This window comes from Lagenorhynchus albirostris, chromosome 19 (genome assembly GCF_949774975.1).
Source record: "Lagenorhynchus albirostris chromosome 19, mLagAlb1.1, whole genome shotgun sequence".
Lineage (NCBI taxonomy): Eukaryota > Metazoa > Chordata > Mammalia > Artiodactyla > Delphinidae > Lagenorhynchus > Lagenorhynchus albirostris.
In genome coordinates, this window is record NC_083113.1 from 17,331,718 (window position 1) to 17,345,421 (window position 13,704).

General features: G+C 55.0%; 2 protein-coding genes and 1 pseudogene across 4 annotated transcripts; 1 reads left to right on the forward strand and 2 right to left on the reverse strand.

The window, feature by feature from the left end:
- Window positions 1-162: 162 nt before the first annotated feature.
- Window positions 163-8,801, reverse strand: FXYD7 (FXYD domain containing ion transport regulator 7). Its single transcript, XM_060132233.1, has 6 exons — window positions 8,610-8,801; window positions 4,401-4,430; window positions 2,686-2,760; window positions 2,527-2,569; window positions 2,328-2,368; window positions 163-537 (listed from the first exon to the last, which is right to left on the reverse strand). The coding sequence occupies exons 1-6, from the start codon at window positions 8,638-8,640 to the stop codon at window positions 515-517; spliced, it is 243 nt and encodes an 80-aa protein (XP_059988216.1). The 5' UTR covers window positions 8,641-8,801; the 3' UTR covers window positions 163-514.
- Window positions 8,802-8,930: 129 nt separating this feature from the next.
- Window positions 8,931-13,493, reverse strand: FXYD1 (FXYD domain containing ion transport regulator 1). 3 transcript variants are annotated; one of them, XM_060132235.1, is made up of 7 exons: window positions 13,354-13,493; window positions 12,096-12,160; window positions 11,596-11,628; window positions 10,941-11,015; window positions 10,406-10,442; window positions 9,429-9,478; window positions 8,931-9,233 (listed from the first exon to the last, which is right to left on the reverse strand). In XM_060132235.1, exons 2-7 carry the CDS (start codon window positions 12,154-12,156, stop codon window positions 9,211-9,213), a joined length of 279 nt encoding a protein of 92 aa, XP_059988218.1. In that variant the 5' UTR covers window positions 12,157-12,160; window positions 13,354-13,493; the 3' UTR covers window positions 8,931-9,210. The 3 variants fall into 3 exon arrangements, with proteins under 3 accessions (XP_059988218.1, XP_059988217.1, XP_059988219.1); XM_060132234.1 differs by lacking the exon at window positions 13,354-13,493 and adding an exon at window positions 12,581-12,677; XM_060132236.1 differs by lacking the exon at window positions 13,354-13,493 and adding an exon at window positions 12,477-12,525.
- Window positions 12,769-13,611, forward strand: LOC132510282 (uncharacterized; annotated as a pseudogene).
- Window positions 13,612-13,704: the final 93 nt, after the last annotated feature.

Here is a 13,704-nt window from a genome sequence, read left to right on the forward strand (position 1 = left end):
AAGGGAAGCTTGAGGGGCTCTGAGAGAGAAGGCGGCCACTGTGGCACTGCGGGAGGGGAAGAGAGGAAGGGGGAAAATCTGGGGATGGGGGAGACAGCTCCCCAGCTTCAGCTTTGTCCCCTCCCCAGTTTGGTCCCCACAGATGAGAACACACAGACAGAACAGGGGGAAAAACCAAATGCACATTTATTAAGCTCAAGACATAGACGCTGAGGGTGCGGGGAGCAGGGAGGTGCCGGGGAGTAGCACACAGGGATTGTGGGGGGCTGAGGGTGGACTCCCGGGACCCCAGGAGCTGGAGGCCTGAGTCCCTGGGTCTGGGATGCAGACGGGCTCTTTGGGGGGTCGTAATTGCCAAGGCCTGGGGAGGTGCAGCGGCTCCAGCCTTGGAGTAGGTGGGACGGCTCATTCAGGGGAGCGCTCCCTGGGCAAGGCTGGGGTCCCCACCGCCTCCACCTGGTCCTCAGGTTCCCGCAATCAGGCAGGGACAGTAGTGGAGGTGCCCAGGGCTGGTCTACACGCCGCCACCTCCAGGGGCTGGGGTGAGAGGGAGTGAGAGAGAGAGAGAGAGAGAGAGCCATGGAGCTCCAGTGGGCAGCAAGAGGGGTGCAGGCAGCCCCCCGCCACACACTGCCAGGGCCCCTTCACGGAAGTCAGATCTCCAGACTGTCACCCTAGAGCTAGCCCTGGGAAGTTGTCTTGCCTCCCTGCATCCTAATATCTGGTCCATAGAGGGACACCTTTGGGGCTTTTGTCCTGTCCCACAGGACACTGTCATGAGAGGAACACATCTGTGATGAGGCCGCAGACCCCTGGCCCAGCCTGGGCTTTTCTGTGGTGTCCCCCCACCAGAAAAGGAGTCTCCAACCCTCTCCCATGCTCCCAGCGTCCTCCTATACCCCCATTCCTTTCCAGCACACCATCTCTGGGACATTTGGATACAACAGGAATTCCTATGTCTCCCACCCACTTGGGCCCATCATTCAAGTGGAATGGGTGAGAATTCTGTACATATTCTTAGACTGTGGCCAGGTACCCAGGCCAACCGTACCCCCCCATCATCCACAAAGTGACCCATTAATGTTCTTAAATCTCATTAAATAAACATGAAACTAAACACATGAAATTCCACATCAAATCCTCCAAATATAGAGTACCCCAAGGCCCATTTTTTTAGTTCTAAAAACTTTATAAGAGGCAGAGTTTCCCATCTCTGATTTTTTAAAAGTCCCTGGAAAGGACACAGTTCCACTAAAAACAGGTCGAGATATTTTTACATAATTAAAATTAACACCCCCAAGGAGTCACAATCTTTCATCTACATGCTTATCCCCCCTCCTACATCCTACATCTATCCATCTGCTCTCACTCTCCCCCTCCTCCTCACTCCACCCCTCCCCCCTCCACCCCCCTTCACCCCACCCCCTCCCACATTCCACCCTCCTCCTCCATTCTCCACCCCTTCTAGGGACTCCTTCCCCCTCTTCCTCTATCCCCTCCTGCACACTTCCCCTCCTCTTACACCCCCATTCTCTTCACTCTTTATCCTATACTTTCCATCTTTCCATCCTCACACTCATATTCTCTCCTCTATTGTCTCTTTTCCAATATCAATTTTTTTTTTTTTTTTTTTTTTTGCTGTACGCGGGCCTCTCACTGTCGCGGCCTCTCCCGTTGCAGAGCACAGGCTCCTGACGCGCAGGCTCAGCGGCCATGGCTCACGGGCCCAGCCGCTCCGCGGCATGTTGGGATCCTCCCGGACCAGGGCACGAACCCGGGTCCCCTGCACCGGCAGGCGGACTCTCAACCACTGCGCCACCAGGGAAGCCCTCCAATATCAATTTTTAAAACCTGTATTCTATATGTCTCTCTTTTTGTTTTTTGATACAATTATTCACAAGCCTTCCTTCCTTCCTTCCTTCCTCCCTTTTTCTCAGTCATTTCATCCTAGATCTTCCCAACTGAACACTAAAGTCTGGAAAACATTCTATCTTCCTGCCTTCTCTAGTGCTCAACTCTGCCTTCATTCTGACTGCCAATATCCTTTTCCCATGTGGACCCCTCTCTCCACAGGCTGTGGCTTTCTCATCTGGGGAATTAGTTCATCCTTGCTTTTATGAGATTAGGTACTTGTTTCTGGGCTGTTTCAAGGATCCTTTAGGACATTTCACATCCCGCTAACTTCATGTTTTAACATGTTTGATCGGCAGGGTCTCAGCTCCATCGTTGGTGGCCCCATTCTTAGGGACATCCAGTGCAGTTTCCCCTCTGACTCCCCTCCCTGCTCCCACCCATCTTCCCAGAACCACACCCTTTCACACCCTCACCTGAGGAGGGAAGCTCCGACTTACAGGATTTGCATGTTGGGCTGTGGAAGCAAAGATGAGAGAGAAAAGCATAAACAGGCTCAGTTGCGCAGGCTTTCTGGGAAGCACCTGGCAGGCCCCGGGGGCCCTTTTGTTTGGCAGCCCCCCTGTGCCCCAGGCCACTCCCACCCCTCCCCGTCTCTCCCCACTGCTGCCGGACCTCTCAGACCTGGAGTCCGCCTTCCTGCACTTCATCTTCTTGCCTGTTAGGACAGAGACAGAACAGAACAAGGAGACAGGACATAAGGGTCTGCACAAAAGCCAGCAAGGGAACTGCAGGTGCCCAGGGCTTTGGAGCCCAAGAAGGGGTCACACTTACTGATGATGATGAGGATGCCCAGCAGGAACAATATGGTGGCCAGAGTCATGCCCACGGTCTGGACAGTGTCATAGTCTGGGGAAGATATGGGAGGACATCAAAGTGGGGGCAGCACCTCAGCTCCCCCGGAGCCTTGGCCTGGGTTCAAGGCTGCAGGCTCCTCCAGTAGGTCAATGTGAGCATCAAGTGCATGGCCTTGGGCGTTGGGCGCTCCCCTTAACCTCTCCTCTTTACCCTTCTCTTACCCTTCTCTGGATTGTTTGGCCATAGATATAGATAAAGATATGAACTTCCTCTATTGCATATATATATATATATATATGTATATTTTTCAGCAAACAACCTTCTCTGTGGTCTCTCTGTCACCCATCCCCCTACTCAACCCTCCAGCCATAGGGATCCTGTTAACACCTGAGTCTGATCAGGGTCTTCCTGAGTTCAGAGCACACCACTCCACCCCCTCCAACTTCCACTGCATTGCGAGGAAAAGCCAAAGTCCTCCCCACAGCCCATGAGGCCCTGTACCATCTAGTTCCTGTCCCTTCTCAGAGCTCATCCCACTCCACTCTCCTCCTCAATCCCCTACTCCAGGCACACCAGTCTCCCTGCAGTTCCTGGAGCCTATCAGGCTTGGTCCTACCTCAGGGCTTTTGCACTTGCTGGGCCCTCTGCCTGAAAGCTCCTCCCCCAAATAGCCCTCCCTTACCAACTTCTGGGCTTTATTCAAATGTCAGTGACACATTCTCTGACTGTCTCATTTAGAATTTTCCATGCTCTCCTCAACATTTCCTAATCTCATTCTTTCTTTTATTTTCCTTCATAAGAATTATTCTTGTCTAGTGTGCTGTAGTAAACATTTATAAAAATATTAATTTATAAAGCAACCACTCCGTACCAGCAGCAGCCCAGGCCCCTGCCCTCAGGGAGTTGTCGTTCATATTGTGATAAACAAAAGAAAACCAAAAACCTCCGTCATGTGACCATGGCTAGATGTGGGTGTGGCCCCTCTTGCTGGGGAGTCAGGAGGGCTTCTCCTAGTAGACAGTCATTATTTGATCTGAGGCCTGAAGAAGAAAAAGGAGCTGTGTGGAGAGCTAGAGGAAGAGTATTCTGGCAGAGGGAACAGTAAGTGCAAAGGCCCTGAGGCAGGAAAGAACTTGGCGTATGGAGAAGCGGTATGAGTGAGCAATGGGAGAGGGCAGGAGGGTATTTAGAGGGAGAACTGGGGTCAGTTCTGCTAGACCTGGAGTCATTTTTTGAGCTTCAGTGCTGTGGGGAAGATTTAATGATATCATCCGAGTAACTCTTTCCCACAGTCCTTATAGGTAGGAACCATTACTATTCTTTATTTACAGAAGGGCCCAGAGAGGCAAAGTTTCTTGCTCAAGGCCACACAGCTAGTGAGTGGATAATCCAGGATTCAAATCCCGACAGCCTGGTGTCAGAGTTGTTTGCTTCTCTGATGATTCCAGTGCACCAGCCCAGAGTGCTGCTGAAGCCTAAAGAGGGTCCACAGAGGGTACCCCCTCCCCAAGTCTGACTCGGCCCTCCATGAGCCCAGCTGATGTGAATTATATCCACGTGGTCACATGGCCAGTGGGCCAGCACGTAGCGTGTAGCCATGGCTGAAGCCACTTCAGCAGTGACCCATGGGGATCTAGAGCCACCCCTCCATCCAGCCCCAGGGTACCCTCAGCACAGTATCTGCCACTCACCGTAGTAAAATGGGTCAGGTTCCTGAGGAACTGTGGCAAGGAGGCAGAGAAAGAAAGAGAGGGGGAAAAACATTTCAACAATGAGCTTCTTAACATTTTTGAGGATCCTGATGGGGCCACTGGTCCAGTGGTTTCTGTGTAGAAATCAGATAATGAGACCTCTCGCTCTGGATGATGTAGCCTCATGGCCAGACACGAAGCTTAAAGAGAGGAGCATAGGCTGGATTCCAGCCCCCACTCATTCCATTGGTCGATACCTTCCCTTGTACAGTGTACAACCTACCTAACCATACATGGCGGTCCTGGTCCTAGCCCCCCGTGGAGGTCTAATGCAAGCATGGACTCATTTCCTGAAATACACATATATACTCCCGTTTGCATACGATGCTGAGACTCCAATCCCACTGCTGAGTGGACTGCCGAGTATATCAGCTTCCCCTGAACACTCCCTGAAACTTCTCAGCCATCTGAGAGCCCCAAAAGGCAGGCACTGTGGCTACTGCTCTCATCCACTTGCTCCTGACACCAAATCCAGCAGAGCAGAGATGTCCAAACTTTTATATTATATTATATCATACTATATTATATATATATATCCTATATTACTTATTTCTCAGACATCAATTTAAAGATTCAAAATTGACTTTGTAATAACTTTCCCAGTGTGTGTGTATATGCACGCATATGTGTGTAGCTGTACCACATAAAACATACTCATCCATTGGAAGACTCACTCTGATTTCAAAAACGTTAACATGTGGATAAAACGTGTGTGTGTCTGTGTGTCTGTGGATTTACTTTTCCCCAACTCCCACCTCCCTGTCTCAAACTATATTCCCCTTCGGGAGAGCTCAGAACATCCTTCCCATTCAAGAAACCCACCCTGATGCTTCCCTAATTCCTCTGACAGCTTTTAGTACCCTCTGCCTTGATTAGAGCACGATTCTGCAAAACAAGCACCACTAGGGGAGTGGGGGTGGGGGTGGGGTATCAGGAGCGCCAGGGAGATGCCAGATGTTGTCATTAATGTTCTTCCCCTATCCAGGCTCAGGAAGGTTGGCTACCTTGAGGTTGGGAAGGGGGACATATGACTCATTCGGGCCAATGAACTCTGCAGCATTTAAGTGCCCACGCAAGAGCTCTCTTTTGCCTTTGGCCTGGTGATACGAATGCTCAAGATCGTGGCTTCTCCAGTTTTCTTTGGTGAGTAGACACCCCCCAGTTGACCTGTGGTGGCCATATAGTCTAAATGAGAAATCTACCTTCACTGTGAGAAGCCACTGAGATTTTTTGTTACCACAGTATACTCTCGTTTAAACTGACTCATGCAGGTGGCACCCAGGCAAGACCCTGATTAGCACTGACTCACAGTGTGTAAGTCCACCCTTCTCAGTTCCCTGTCCAACCTTCAAAGAGCAAGTCTTAAATAGGAGCTGATGTGACGCTACACTTTCCAACCCTTGTTAATCTCCCAAGATGAAACAGGCCTTGGGTTCAGGGCCTTCAGCAGGCAACAATATCTAAATAGACTGTTATGACGTTATTTGCTTTTCTCCTTTATTTATTTATCTAGGCAGCATTTGATAGCACTGAGTCCATGCCAGGCTCTCTTCTAAGCACTTTACAGACATTAACACAGTTATCTTCACAGCAGCTCTCTGATATAGGCGCTATCTTCATCCTCATTCCACAAAAGAGGAACACTGAGGCTCAGAAAAGTGAAGTCACCTGTTTAAGATCATTTTAATACTTGCCTTCAGTGTAAGACCAAAAAAAAAAAATTCCTGATTTTCCATTTGTGGTGGCAGTATAAAATAAAGCTAACAAAGTTTTTTAAAAGTTAATTCTTTGAAGGAAAAATGTTAAATAAATATCAGTGTGGGGAACATTTGGACAGGGCAAAAATCATGAAGGTGGTACTCATAAGCATCAGGATGGGGAAACATTAGTTTAGAGCCATCTGTGCTCTGTCTTAGCTCCCCCACCAGATGGAGAGTAAATGTATTGGATTCATCTCTACTGTTAATCCTGGCATTTATAAAGTTTTTCAAAGAAGTTTTCTAGAATGAATGAATGGATGGATGAATGAATGAATGAGCTCCTACTAGGCTGCAGGGAGACTGCATCAGAGGTGGAGCAGTTGAATTATCCTGCTTTTGTCTCCTGTGCTTCCACACATCCTGCCTCCCCAAACCATCACAGAAGCCCAGTGGGTGAGCGCCTGCCCCAGAGTCCTCTTTGGTTCCTCCCTGGGTGCTCCTTGCTCCATGCAGAAGTTCCTCTTCTGGTCTCTGCTGCCCCAGCAATCTGGGTCCTCAGGACGAGACTGAGCTAAGGGTGGAGCCAGGAGAAGGAATGTGCACCACTCCTGGCCAGTTGCCAAGGAGACATCAGGAAGGAGGTGGTTACTATGGCAACTGGGGCATCTTGAGAGGTGAAGACAGTTGATGGGTCTGGGTACCCCAGGCTGGATAGGGTCCTGTGTGGGACTTGGGGGTTGGGTTTCTAACTCTGGGGCCAAACTTGACTGCCTCTGCTCCCTTTGTACCTCCTGTTGTTGCCTCTGCAGGACTGGCTTCTGGCCAAGCGGAGGGTCCTTCTTAGGGATAGGGACCCAGGCCCAGCTGTGCTCCTGCATCTTCTTTCTGTTCGTCCCCAACACACCCTCCTGCTCTCTGATGGGGTGGGGGATGGGGGGATGCGGGAGCCATCCCCCGCCCCAAAACAATCCATTCACTCATTAATTAATTTCATTAAGTGGTTTGCAACAGGCAACATGCATTTCCTCCCCCGGGGTTTCCCAAGACCTGTGGTCCCCTCTCCTGCTGTGACTGGAGAAAGGGTGTGGGGAGATGGAGGCATCTGTCCTCCCACCTCTGCCCGTCTGCTGCCATCGATCTTGCTAACCACCATCTCCGCGAAAGGAAGCACTAGGCTCCCGCCAGGCTTGCTGCCTCAGCCCTGCCCCCTCTCCCTAGGGTGGCTTCCAGCCTCTGCAGCCGCCCCCCCACCCCCACCCCCCCGCCCTGCTTCAAATTCTGCAGATATGGCTCAGTGCAGCAGCCCCCACCTCCCAGGAAAGCGGGCAGGGGAGGAGAGATCAGAGTGGAATTGGGGTTCCCTTCACTTGCCAGAGGTTCCTCAGCACCGCTGGCCTCTCCCCTGGCCCTGCTCTCAGCGCAAGAGACCCTCCCTTGCCCACCTCTCCCCCACCATGGAAGCATCCTTCCCCTTGCCCATCTGCAGAAGCAGGCTCAAGAAAGGGGGCTGTTGGGGGGGTCAGTATTTCGGGGGTGCACAATTGGGCTAATGGTGTGAAATGTAAATATCTGTGTGGGCGATGGAGGTAGAGAGGGGCATCTGTGTGCACACCCAAGTGCACCTTTCGGACCAGACAACACCCCGAATGTGGGCTGGGAAGGAGGGTCCTGACACCCATCCCTGCCCATGGGGGCTCACTGCAGTGGTACGGGCCCCACCCTGTGCCACCCCCCCTTCTCTTTTCCATTTCCCTCTCACGCTGTGGGGCCATCTCTCTCTCTCTCTCCCCCTCTGTGTCTTTATGCCTCCCTCTCCATAGTTGCCTCAGTCCCTCTGTCTCTCAGTCTCTATCTCTTTCAGGCTCTCTGTCAGTCTCTTTCTGTATTCCTTTCGGTCTCCCTCTCTCTTGCTCTCTGTCTCTCTCTGTCTCTCTCTCACTTCCTCCAGCTCCTATCTTTCCCTCTTTCTCCCTGCTTCCCACTGAACCTGCCTGTCAGAGATTTCAGGAAACACCCACCGTAGGTGCCAGCACTAGGAAAAAAAGAGGCATACGGACCCCCTCCCCTTACCCCCCTGAAATCTGCGAGAACCTCTGTGGCTGCAGATCCACCCGCTCCCACCTTCGAAGCCCATCTCTTCGAGTCCACTACCACCGCTGTGCTGGACCAGCCACCCGGTTGCTATAGCTACCGGTCCGAGCATCCTTTCTCCGGGGACTGCCGCTCTCCAACCACGGGTCCCGCACAGGAACGACACCACCGGGAGAAGGTGTCCAAGAGGCCTGGAGGGGTGCCAAGGGGTGCACTGCAGGGGCCTCCGCCCATGGTAGGAAGGGACATCCCCTTCCCCATTCCCCTCCCCTTCCAGTACTGGAATCTCCCCAGAGCCTCTCTCCTAAGCTCTAAGATCCCGGAGCCTCCCTGCGCCCTCTCCCCAGGCGACGCTCACCCTTTGTGGTGACCTGGGTCGGGGTCGCCATGCCAAGCCGGAGCAGGGGTCGGCTGGATGCCGAGGCGGTGAAGGCGCGGCTGCAGCAGCTGGAACCGGGACGGACTGTTGTCGGGGGGAGATGGGGGGAGCCCTGGTGTGGAGGGGGCCGTAGCCAATGGGGGCCCGGAGAGCCCGCCCCCGTCCCGGCCACCCCCGCCCCCGCCCCCGCCCACTGCCGACGTCCCCGCCCTTTCCCCAAGGGTGGGGGCGCCCTCTGCCGGGGCCAAGGGGGCGCCCAGGCTTTCCGCGCGAAGGGACTGACAGATCCACACCGCTCTGTCAAGACAGAAAAGCACGTTTTATTGGAAATCTGAGCGGCAGACGGGAGTCTGTGGGGGCAGGGCTGGGAAAGAGGACAGTCCAGATGGAGGTGGGTGCGCGGAAGGTGGGTGGGAGGCGTCAGGTGCCAGGGGAATTCTGTGTGGGTGAAAAGGGTAAGAGGCAGGAGAGCCCTCCAAGCCCCCTATCCCAGCCCTTCGCCCCCTCCTCCTTCCCCCCTCCCCCCTCCAGCCTAGTCAGAGCTGCAGGACCTGGCTGGCTTCCATCGCACCAGGTGTCTCTACCGCCTGCGGGTGGACAGACCTAAGGGGGAACACATAGAGTTCGGATAGCAGGAGGGGCACCCCAGCTCTTCTGGAAGGTGGGAGCACAGCAGGGCAACTCCCCGACCTCGGGTTTCAGATCAAGCCCCCCGCTCCACGCGCCCACGGAGGACCAGGAAAGGGGTTCTTGGAACCAGCTTGCATCCCCAAACACCCGAAGTCTCCCCAAACTCACGGCGGATTGAGCTGCGGAAAGTTCCCTCCTCTTCATCAGGTTCCCCAGTCCTGAGAAAAGAGATGCAGAAGGAATTGGGGATGGAAAAGGAGAGAGGCAGCTACACGCGGGAAACCCCAGTGCAGCCCCCATTTCACAGACTTGTGTACTGAGACCCAGAGATGGGCGAGGAGCAGGCTCCGGGCCGCCAGAAAATCCAGTGCACCCAGGAGCAGTTTAAGTGTTTGGCAGGAGGCGCTCCAGGCCGGTAACAGAGAGTACCTCCCCGAATGCTGGAGAAGGAACTAGAATTTGCAAAGGAGGTATAGCCAAAGCGACTTGAGGGCAGATTGCCTGGAGACGGCCTAGGTTAGAAACCTAGAGCCTTCACCTTGCAGTTGAGCGATTTGGGGCGTGTGACCACCTTCCCGTGCCTTGGTTTCCTCATCTGTAAAATGAGGTTAATAAAAGCACCTGCCTTATAGATATGGTGTGAGGGATAAATAACACATCATGAAACAGCATCCTGCACGTGGGACACACCCAATAAATACTACCTTTATTTATAATAACATCTACAAGTATCTTAATACCGACAAGGTATTCATACATTGCCTGGGCTTTACATTTTTATTTAAGGATGAATCAGAGAGCTAGAAACAGGACTCCGAGCTAAACTGGGCCGCCAAGTGAGGTGATCTCATTTCGCCGCGGCTCTTTCTTTCACAGCACTTACGGCGCTTCGTGATTTTATATTTGTGGGTCTGTTGGAGCCCATCGCCACCGCCCCCACTGGGCCGGACGCTCAGCCAGGCAGGGAGGGCAGTTAATTCGTGGCTTGGTCCCAAGGCCTGGCTTGGGGCTGGACACGTAGTAGGTGCTTGATACATATTTGCCGAGGGGTCTCTCTGGCTCTGGATTGAGTGGACTTCCGGCCTCACCCCCAGTGCTCCTTCAGAGCGGGAGTAGATGAGTGAGAGCCCAGAGAGGCTTCTTACCTCTGCTGCTGGTTGAATTTGCACCGGCATCTTCTGCCTGTGGGTGGGGGCGTGGGGAGGAGTGCGCTGAGATTACGCTCTACGCGGCACAGCGAGCCAGAGGTCGCGCTCGCCAGGGCTGGAGCGGCGAGGGGGGATAAGGATGGGGCAGGGACAGGGGGGTGCTGGGCCTGCAATAGAGACGCGGCTGGCCGGAGGGAGGAGTAGAAGGGGCAGGGCGGAGCCTAGGGCAGGGAAAGGGGAGGGGCCGAAACAGGGGCGGGGCCGGGGGCGGGGCCGTAAACGGGGCGGGCCCGGGGGCGGTGATAGAAGCGGGAGCGGGGCCGAGGGCGGAGTAGAAGGGGCGGGGCCTAGAGCAGCGATGGAGGAGGGGCATAAACAGGGGCGGAGCCGAGGGCGTGAGGCCGGGGTGGGCAGAAATAAGGGCGGGGCCAAGGGCTCTGATAGGGGCGGGGTTGGAGGCGGAGCGGGGACTGGACGGGGTTGGGACAGACACCCGCAGATTCGCGGCTGGAGTCTGGGTAGGGGTACTCACTCAAGATGATGAGTATGCCCAGGATGAAAAGGATCCCGGCGATGATGAGGCCTCCGATCCGCAGGGATTGGTAGTCTGTGGGCAGCAAGGAGGAGCGTGAATGCAGGGAGGGGAGGAGGAAGGATGGTAGAGGGGCAGAATGGGGAGGAAGGGGCAAGGAGGAAGGATGGGGAAGAGGAAAGGAAATCAATGAGAGGAGGAGGGAGAGATGCGGGAGAAGGGGGATCAGGGAGAAGAGAGGATGTAAAGAAAAGGGAGGGGAGGAGGTGGGCAAGGCAAGGAGGAGGGAGGAGACAAGGGAGTGGGGAAGGATGATGGTGAGGATCAGAGAGAGGAGAAAGGCAGGTGGCAGCAGAGGATGAGCCATAAGATACTAAGAGGTAAAAGGAGAAAGATTCAGAGATACAGAGAGGGATGAAATAGACAGAGACCAACAGAGAGACAGAGACAGAGGGAGATCAAGACAGAAAGAGTCGGAGAGCCAGATCAAGAGAAAGAGAGAGAATGAGAATGACAGAGACATAAACACTGAGTCTAGAGATAGATGGAGACAGAAACAGAGAGAGGTGGGGGGAGGGGAGGAATGAGGAGAGGACAGGCGAACCCAGCCCAGCACCCCCTAACTCCCAAAGAAAGGTGCCCCTCCCTCCCTCACCATAGGTGAATGGGTCGTGTTCCTGTGGCGCTTCTGGAAAGAGAGAAAGAAATCAGGGTCGGATGCTTCCTGGGATCCTGGACAAGGAGGGGCATAACGAGACCTTTTGGGGTTTTCACATTCCTGGGCCGAGAGTCTGGGGACTGCTGGACCCTGAGCAGGCTGCCTACCCTCTCTGGGTCTTAGCTGCCCCGCTGCACTGTCCTGGGTGGAACAGCAGGCACCTAACTGCCTCAGCTCTCCATCTCATTACAGGTTGTCTCTGATTCCGTCATTCACAGGCCTCCATCCCGCGCTCCACCTTTGCCTGACCTGGGGCATCCTCTCCCCTCCCCCAGATACCAGCCTGTAACTGAACCCCACGTGAGACCCCAATTTCCTGGTGCCTCAGCTGACTCAGTTCAGATTGGAGTCTCCAACTTGTTTCTCTTGCAGGGTTTCCCCTACCCTTGCCACCCTTGGGGCTGAAGTGGGTAGTGGGCTGCCTTCCCCGGACTCACCTGCGTTGACCATGGCGAGGAGACCCACACAAAGAACCAAGATGTGGCTGAGAGATGCCATTGTCCTGGGGGACAACAAGAGTCAGGAAACCTGTACCCTCATTCCCCCACCTCTGGGGCCTGAACTCTCTTCAGGGGACTGTCTCTGTTAAGTCAGAGACAGTCCAGGGACTTAATTTCAAAAGCGTCCATCATCCAGGTTGATCACCCTGAGAAACAGAGGCACCCTCCTGCTTCACTGGGACACAGCATCACGAAAACAACCCACACCATGGGGGTCACAGAGCAGCAAGGACAGGGGTGAGACACACACACAGTCCACAGGGACCTCCCGCAGGCCAGGGCCGTCCCCACAGCAGGCCCCAGATTCCCCATGCCTACCCTGGATGCCTTGCCCCACCCAGGTGGAGAGACAGACACGCTGCCAGGGAAGAGGCAGCCAGGACATGCCCAAGGGCCCACCTGCCCGCACACCACAGCCTCACCGTGTCCGTAATATCCCAGCTCTCCTGCCCTCAGCCGCTGGCCCGCTCTCTGCCTGACCCTGGGTATAAATATCTCCCATTTCACCCTGGAGGAATTTGCCTCGCACAGGCCACCATGGCAACAGCCTTCCTCCCCCCCCTTGAGGGTCACGCACAACGCTGCCCGGGTGAGGCTGGGCTGCCACATTGCCATGGGCTGCCCCCGTGGGAAAGGCCACCCCTTCTCCTCTCCTGGAAGAGATGAGAACAGGGAAAACGTCCCCTTTGCCTGCCTCTGGGTGACATCTTTCATGAACGGACAATGCCAGGCGAGTGACCTGCGGCCCAGGCCAGTGGGGCTGAGAGATAGAAGACAGATGCCAGGGGCAGGAACGCACACACACATGCACACACGCGCGCACACACACACAGTGGGGCTGGAATGGAGACGACGCCCACTCCCTAAACTTCTGGTTGGAGCAGGACATGGGGTGGAGACCCAGGCACACGCTACTCCTTATCTGGGCCTTCTGCACCCCCAAACAATGACGCAGCCCGACCTACACCCTACACACGTGAGTGTCCAAAACCCACACCCAGCCAGGGTGCACGTGCCACAGCAGGAGCAGGGAGGAGCTGCACCCACACTTCCACCCCTGGGAGAACCCCAGCGTCCCAACCACACTCCCTTCCTCTTGGGTCTGGCCTGCCTGGGAAGCCACTCCTGTTCCCAAAATAGGCGGCCCAGCCAGGCCAGGGGTGAGGCCTGGAGGGGAGGGGCAGGGGACGCTCACCCCAGTCAGGCTGTCCCCTGCCGAAAGAAGGCCCCAAACGTCCGGCTGTGCCCTGGGGCCGAGCACTTTGGACCCCCTGGCCCAGAGCTGGCCGCGCTGCCCTCAGCCGTCTCCCCTCCCCGCCCCACCCCACCCCTACCCTCCCCAACCGGCAGCTGTAACTGGAGCCGGGCTGGAGGGGGGCCAGGGGGCGGCCCCCAGCCCAGACCGCCCTGGCCCGCTAGGTTAACTCTCTCAGCTCAGAGGGAGGAATCGTAGGCAGCCAGCCGTGGGGAAAGCTGGGGAGAAGAGGTGCCGGCAGGGAGGACTGTGTTACAGGCGCACAAACACACACACACACACTCACACGTG

Coding starts and splice junctions, on each gene's coding strand:
- FXYD7 (XM_060132233.1), bottom strand. CDS start 8,640: ATGGCGACCCCGACCCAGGTCACCACAAAGG. Junction 2,570..2,685: donor GGGCATCCTCATCATCATCA/GTAAGTGTGACC, acceptor CTGTCCTAACAG/GCAAGAAGATGAAGTGCAGG. Junction 2,369..2,526: donor GCGGACTCCAGGTCTGAGAG/GTCCGGCAGCAG, acceptor TTGCTTCCACAG/CCCAACATGCAAATCCTGTA.
- FXYD1 (XM_060132234.1), bottom strand. CDS start 12,660: ATGGGAGATATTTATACCCAGGGTCAGGCAGAGAGCGGGCCAGCGGCT. Junction 10,443..10,940: donor GGGCATACTCATCATCTTGA/GTGAGTACCCCT, acceptor CCCCACCCACAG/GCAGAAGATGCCGGTGCAAA. Junction 9,479..10,405: donor AAATTCAACCAGCAGCAGAG/GTAAGAAGCCTC, acceptor CTCTTTTCTCAG/GACTGGGGAACCTGATGAAG.